General features: G+C 44.6%; 1 protein-coding gene across 1 annotated transcript; it reads left to right on the plus strand.

The window, feature by feature from the left end:
• Positions 1 to 269: 269 nt before the first annotated feature.
• LOC135534015 (zinc finger protein 135-like) lies at positions 270 to 1,100 on the plus strand (the record flags this gene model as incomplete). The annotated part of the gene is made up of 1 exon (XM_064961173.1): positions 270 to 1,100. A coding segment is annotated over one exon (608 nt), but the record flags the coding sequence as incomplete, so codon positions are not given.
• Between the last annotated feature and the right edge of the window lie 6,960 nt (positions 1,101 to 8,060).

An 8,060-nucleotide genomic window follows, 5' to 3' on the forward strand; every position in this document is an offset into this window, starting at 1 on the left:
ATTATGGTGAAATACAAATAAATACCTGTAAAACCTAATAATGTTTGTCCGGTCGCTGTTTGAAAGGGACATAGTATAAACCATTCAACAGATCATGATTTGCCTGGGATGTTCTTAGTGCGTCGAGGCGGGTCAAAAGTAAATAACAACTGGACCCGGATGCACAGACACAGCCCATTAAACCACATAGGAAGATCGTTTTATCATATGGAGGTTTCATATCAGGGCTCTGTTTAGTATTTAACGAAATCGTTTGTTTTGTCTTTCAGCAGGAGAGCTACCAGACTCTCACTCTGGCAGCGGGGAGAGTCCTTCAGGGGAACCAGACCCAGAGACTTCCAAATCGGCGAGACGACACCACTGCTCCCAGTGTGGGAAAAGTTTTCTCCGATCACAACAATTGAAATCGCACAAGCGAACACACACAGGAGAAAAGCCTTACCAGTGTTCCCAGTGTGGAAAGTGTTTTACTCGGTTAGATTACCTGAAAAGTCATAAGCAAATACACTCTGGAGAGAAGTCCTACTCCTGTTGCCATTGTGGAAAAAGTATTAGGTGGTTAGGGACTCTGAAATCTCATGAGCGAATGCACACACAAAAAAAGCTCTACCAATGTCAGTTGTGTGGAAAGCGGTTTACCCAGTTAGAAGCCCTGATTGTGCATGACAGGACACACACAGGCGGGGATAAGACCTACCACTGCTCCCAGTGTGGAAAGAGATTTAATTGGTTAAGGCAGCTGAACAAGCATGAAAGAATACATACACAGGAGGAGAAGACATACCACTGCTCTCATTGTGGAAAGACATTTTCCCAGTTAGAGGACCTGAAATCGCATGAGAAAATAGAGAGGCTGTGTTCTGACTTGAGTTTTTGACTGATAATTTGTGTTTTTGTTTAATCTTTATGAAATCAATTTGTATATATGGAAGCAGAATAAGGCTACTGTTGTTGTTTCATTTAGAGACCTGATCATGTCTAATATCAGGTGTCTGTTGGGTTCTGATGATGAGCGTCGTTTGATTTGATACAAGTATAAACCCTCTGTTGTTCATCATATGCTTTTCGTATTGCATGATGTACATAAATATATAAGTAAGTAGCCTTTCACAAGCCTCTGTATTTATTATGGATCCCTGCTACTCTTCCTGGAGTCCTGCAAAATTAAGGAAGTTCTACATTTTTTAAAAACATTACAAAACATTCATAACAGATTTCACAACATATTAAGTGTGTGCCCTCAGGCCTCTACTCTACTACCACATATCTACAACACACTAAATATGTCCTCAGGCCCCTACTCTACTACCACATATCTACAACATATGAAGTGTGTTCCCTCAGGCCTCTACTCCCACATATCTACAACATATTATGTGTCCTCAGGCCCCTACTCTACTACCACATATCTACAACACATTAAGTGTGTTCCCTCAGGCCTCTACTCTACTACCACATACAGTGCCTTGCGAAAGTATTCGGCCCCCTTGAACTTTGCGACCTTTTGCCACATTTCAGGCTTTAAACATAAAGATATAAAACTGTATTTTTTTTGTGAAGAATCAAGAACAAGTGGGACACAATCATGAAGTGGAATGACATTTATTGGATATTTCAAACTTTTTTAACAAATCAAAAACTGAAAAATTGGGCGTGCAAAATTATTCAGCCCCTTTACTTTCAGTGCAGTCATTTTGCAGGGCTCTGGCAGGGCTCCTCCTGCTCCTGCTTGCACAAAGGCGGGGGTAGCGGTCCTGCTGCTGGGTTGTTGCCCTCCTACGGCCTCCTCCATGTCTCCTGATGTACTGACCTATCTCCTGGTAGAGCCTCCGTGCTCTGGACACTACGCTGACAGACACAGCAAACCTTCTTGCCACAGCTCGCATTGATGTTCCATCCTGGATGAGCTGCACTACCTGAGCCACTTGTGTGGGTTGTAGACTCCGTCTCATGCAACCACTAGAGTGAAAGCACCGCCAGCATTCAAAAGTGACCAAAACATCAGCCAGGAAGCATAGGAACTGAGAAGTGGTCTGTGGTCACCCCCTGCAGAACCACTCCTTTATTGGAGGTGTCTTGCTAATTGCCTATAATTTCCACCTGTTTGTCTATTCCATTTGCACAACAGCATGTGACATTTTTGTCATTCAGTGTTGCTTCCTAAGTGGACAGTTTGATTTCACAGAAGTGTGATTGACTTGGAGTTACATTGTGTTGTTTAAGTGTTCCCTTTATTTTTTTTTGAGCAGTGTATTATCTGTCTACTTGAATTAACACGCATCTATCAGATCTAGCCAATCACTGTTCAAATCTATCAGATCTAGCCAATCACTGTTCAGATCTATCAGCTCTAGCCAATCACTGTTCAGATGCCGACTTTAAGGAGAGTTGAATTGAATAGAAAAGAGGCAACAGTATAAATGTTGACCCCACGAATGATGCAGCGCCCCCTTTGGGCCAATCAGTGTAATTTAGCAAATGCCGGATCTATGGCAAAAACACAGCATTCCCCCAAGTTTCGTCAAAATTAGCCCAGTGGTGTCTGAGATATAATTTGGGTTAGCTAGACTCATATCCCTGAGCATGTGTGCCAAATTTCAGCACTCTGAGTCAAACAGATCAGGAGATATAAACGCCTATTATAGCACCACCGTGTGTTTGATATGAATGTTCTTTAATATATTGAGTCTTGACAGTGTCTGCAAATGTTGTCACAATACGAATATCTAGACTGATTTATATGCCTTTATGGTGACAGTCCACATGGGTGTTTAGACACCTTTGGCCATTGATGCCACATATCAAGTTTGGTGCAGATTGATCATTCGGTGCCAGAAGAGTAGTGTTTTAGGTCTTTTTTCACAAAATTCAAAAGTTACCACAGTCACAAAGTCAGAAGGCCCGCCTACTCGACCAATCAGATGAGGGAGTGTATTCCGATTTGCTGGAAAACATTTGTTTAAATGACATTCGGAAAGTATACAGACCCCTTGACTTTTTCCACATTCTGTTACATTACAGCCTTATTCTAAAATGGATTAAATAAAATCCTCAATATACAAACAATACCCCATAATGACATAATGACATAGCGAAAACAGGTTTTTAGAAATGTTTCCAAATGTATTAAAAATTTAAACAGACATACCTTATTTACATAAGTATTCAGACCCTTTGCTATAAGATTCGAAATTGATCTCAGATGCATCATGTTTTAATTAATTGGACATGATTTGGAAAGGCACACACCTGTCTATATAAGGTCGTACAGTTGACGGTGCGTGTCAGAGCAAAAACCAAGCAATGAGGTCGTAGGAATTGTCCGTAGCACTCCGAGACAGGATTGTGTTGAGGCACAGATCTGGGGAAGGATACTAAAAAATGTCTGCAGCATTGAACACAGTTGGATCCATCATTCTTAAATTGAAGAAATTTGGAACCACCAAGACTCCTCGACCTGGCCGAACTGAGCAATCAGGGGAGAAGGACCTTGGTCAGGGAGGTGACCAAGAACTCCTGGCAGAGCTCCAGGGTTCCTCTGTGGAGATGGGAGAACCTTCCAGAAGGACAACCATCTCTGCAGCACTCCACCAATCCGGCTTTTATAATAGAGTGAACAGACAGAAGCCACTCCATAGTATAAGGCACATGACAGCCCACTTGGAGTTTGCCAAAATGCACCTAAAGGACTTTCAGATCATGAAAAACAAGATTCTCTGGTCTGATGAAACCAAGATTTAACTCTTTGGCCTGAATGCCAAGTGTCTCATCTGAAGGAAACCTGGCACCATCCCTACAGTGAAGCATGGTGGCGGCAGCATCATGTTGTGGGGATGTTTTTCAGTGGCAGAGACTGGGAGACTTGTCAAGCTTGAGGAAAAGATCATTGGAGAAAAGTACAGAGATTTTTTGATGAAAATCTGCTCCAGAGCACATAGGACCTCAGACTGGGGCGAAGGTTCACCTTCCAACAGGACAATGACCCTAAGCACACACCCAAGACAACACAGGAGTGGCTTCGGGACAAGTCTCTGAATGTCATTGAGTGGCCCAGCCAGAGCCCGGACTTGAACTCGATTGAACATCTCTGGAGAGGGGGGAGTGCCCCTGTGACATCAATTTTGGACTCCCTTGTGGCCCCCCTAAATGTGGAGTATGAAATCATTTTTACATAACTAATTTTTGCTAACATTCTTTATTTACATCCCTTATTAGATAGAACATGCTAATACATTGTTGAATGTTTATGAATATTGGACTTTTGCCTGCAATGCAGTGAAGAAGACGATATGACAACAAAGTCTAATGTAACTGGCCTCTCTAACAGTACAACTGGCCCCAGCTTGGCCCCCCCAGTTGAAATGGTCTCCAACCGCCACTGGCAAGACGCATCATTCATCCAGGTTTCGTCAAATTCAGGCCAGTGCTGTCTGAGATATCGCACGTGACTAAGGTACGAACTAACTAACTAACATACTAAAGTACTAACGGAATAAGACTGCAGTAGACTCCCTCGTTGGTCGAAATTAGGTCAACTGACGAGCTGTCACAAATCAAATCAAATTTATTTATATAGCCCTTCGTACATCAGCTGATGTCTCAAAGTGCTGTACAGAAACCCAGCCTAAAACCCCAAACAGCAAGCAATGCAGGTGTAGAAGCACGGTGGTTAGGAAAAACTCCCTAGAAAGGCCAAAACCTAGGAAGAAACCTAGAGAGGAACCAGGCTCTGAGGGGTGGCTAGGAAAAACTCCCTAGAAAGGCCAAAACCTAGGAAGAAACCTAGAGAGGAACCAGGCTATGTGGGGTGGCCAGTCCTCTTCTGGCTGTGCCGGGTAGAGATTATAACAGAACAAGGCCAAGATGTTCAAATGTTCATAAATGACCAGCATGGTCGAATAATAATAAGGCAGAACAGTTGAAACTGGAGTAGCAGCACGGCCAGGTGGACTGGGGACAGCAAGGAGTCGTCATGTCAGGTAATCCTGGGGCATGGTCCTAGGGCTCAGGTCCTCCGAGAGAAAGAAAGAGAATTAGAGAGAGCATATGTGGGGTGGCCAGTCCTCTTCCGGCTGTGTCACAGACGTCCTCCACCTGCGAATCCGTGGCTTGATTGTGCTTCCGTTGTGGGTGTGGTAGAAAAGCAACTTTTATTTGGATGCAATTAACATATATTAGTATGTTGGATAAAGTATAATGGAAGAACTGCTCTAGCACGCTTCATGAAACAGAGTCGTAGTACACCTGCACCACTCCGAAAGAGCAGCAGAAGCTGCCGAACAATCATCAAAATTACAACAAGGCGCACTCTATTGTTTCAGACGGCTAACCCATCTCCTTGCTCCGTCCAAACGCAACGCTACGCCCACATATATTAGTTTGTTCTCCGCAATGAATCTGGATCAGAGTCACTCCATGACGACTTCGAGAACAGAAACACGTTTTAACTGTTCTGATTGGTCCCCGAGTGGAGGTTTGAAAAATGTTGTTACTCTGATTGGTTGGAGATGAGCCAATCGCTGATTACTTTGTTTTGTAAAACACCCCTCATTTAGACGTCACCACAATCAATTTAAATGATGGCAGTCTCAGACTGAAGTCTGTAGCGAACGACAGAACAGTGGAATAATTCAGTTTGAGTCGTCAGGCCACTCTGTCGCTAATCTTTCCTAAGAAAAAGTTAATTATTTTTTGTTTGGTTGCTACGATAGAGGCTGCAAGAATTTGGGCTTAAATACTCATGCGGATGGATGTGCTATAAAATAAATTCTAATTGTATTGTCCACATACACATATTTAGCAGATGTTATTGCGAGTGTGGCGATATGCTGGTGTTCCTAGATCCAACAGGGCAGTAGTATCTAACGATTCACAACAATACACACACATCTAAAAGTAAAATAATGGAATTTAGAAATATATAAATATTAAGATGAGCAATGTCAGAGTGCATATAGTAGAATACAGTATATACATATGAAGTGAGTACAACAGTATGTAAACATTATTAAAGTGACTAGTTTCCCTTTTTTTAAGTGCCCAGTGATTCCATGTCTATGTACAAATGCCTTGAGTAAACGGGTGGTAGCCGGCTAGTGACAGTGACTAGGTTCAGGGCAGGGTACTGGGTGGAGGCCGGCTAGTGACAGTGACTAGGTTCAGGGCAGGGTACTGGGTGGTAGCCGGCTAGTGACAGTGACTAGGTTCAGGGCAGGGTACTGGGTGGAGGCCGGCTAGTGACAGTGACTAGGTTCAGGGCAGGGTACTGGGTGGTAGCCGGCTAGTGACAGTGACTAGGTTCAGGGCAGGGTACTGGGTGGTAGCCGGCTAGTGACAGTGACTAAGTTCAGGGCAGGGTACTGGGCGGAGGCCGGCTAGTGACAGTGACTAACTTCAGGGCAGGGTACTGGGTGGTAGCCGGCTAGTGACAGTGACTAAGTTCAGGGCAGGGTACTGGGTGGTAGCCGGCTAGTGACAGTGACTAAGTTCAGGGCAGGGTACTGGGTGGAGGCCGGCTAGTGACAGTGACTAAGTTCAGGGCAGGGTACTGGGTGGAGGCCGGTTAGTGACAGTGACTAGGTTCAGGGCAGGGTACTGGGTGGAGGCCGGCTAGTGATAGTGACTAGGTTCAGGGCAGGGTACTGGGTGGAGGCCGGTTAGTGATAGTGACTAGGTTCAGGGCAGGGTACTGGGTGGAGGCCGGCTAGTGACAGTGACTAAGTTCAGGGCAGGGTACTGGGTGGTAGCCGGCTAGTGACAGTGACTAAGTTCAGGGCAGGGTACTGGATGGAGGCCGGCTAGTGATGGCTATTTAACAGTCTGATAACCTTGAGATAGAAGCTGTTTAACAGTCTCTCTGTCCCAGCTTTGATGCACCTGTACTGACCTCGCCATCTGGATGATAGCGGGGTGAACAGGCCGTGACCCGGGTCGTTGATGTCCTTGATGATCTTTATTGGCCTTTGTGACATCTTTGTGACATCGGGTACTTTAGGTGTCCTGGAGGGTTGCGCTTTCTTCACCACACTGTCTGGACCATTTCAGATTGTCAGTGATGTGTACGCCAAAGGAACTTGAGGCTTTTCACCTTCCTCGCTGCGGTCCCGTCGACGTGGAGTCCACCTGAAGTCTGTCTCCTGAAGTCCACCTTCAGCTCTTTTGATTTGTTGACGTTGAGGGAGAGATTATTTTCCCGGCACCACTCCGACACGACCCTCACCTCCTCCCCGTAGGCCGGGGAGGTGGGGGGCAATTCCAATCCTCGGGTGCCTTTTTGGTGTCACAGTTTTACCCTATCCCCACACACCTGACTCCAATAATCACCTAATCATGATCTTCAGTTCAGAGTGCAGTTTGATTAATCAGCTGTGTTTGCTAGGGATGGAGAAAAAGTGTGACATCAATCAGGCCCCTGAGGATTGGGGTCCCCACCCCTGCTGTAGATGTCTCGTGATTGTTGGCAATCAGGCCTACTACTGTTGTGTAGTACAGTATTTAAATTCTCTTATTTAAAAATAAATCTGCACTAATCCATCAACACACGCGTCTCTTTGTACGTTTACATAAAATATTACGCTTAGATTATTAAACAAACGTTTGGCCCCCAAAATAAAATAAATACAACTGCGTTACCCACTCCAGCCAGCAGATGGGGTTGTGCAGATTTCAGGGGATGCCGCTTGTGTGACGTCTAATGTAGTGGACGGGACACTTCATCAACAGTGAAACAACAGTAGGTCGGCCACCTCCGTAGCCGAAAACATCAAATGTTTTTAGGCTGTTTTGATGTACATTAGTCACTGTGTTTTAAACATATTTCTGTTTTGTTTACTTGTTGGTCCATTTAATGTACTATTTACGTTGTTTGTCAGGTAGCTGGCTTGCTAAGTTAGCTTTGCACTAGGCTAATCGCTAATGCTAAGTAGCTAGCTAGTTAACAACCCCGATCATGAGTTCACTAAGCTACTCCACTCCTGCTGAAGAAGAAGAGGTCTGCTGGACGGAGAAAGAAGAAGAGGCTGTCACAGTTAAACAAGAAGTAGAGGATGAGGCTGTTACTG

This window comes from Oncorhynchus masou, unplaced genomic scaffold, assembly GCF_036934945.1.
Source record: "Oncorhynchus masou masou isolate Uvic2021 unplaced genomic scaffold, UVic_Omas_1.1 unplaced_scaffold_2921, whole genome shotgun sequence".
NCBI classification, from domain to species: domain Eukaryota; kingdom Metazoa; phylum Chordata; class Actinopteri; order Salmoniformes; family Salmonidae; genus Oncorhynchus; species Oncorhynchus masou.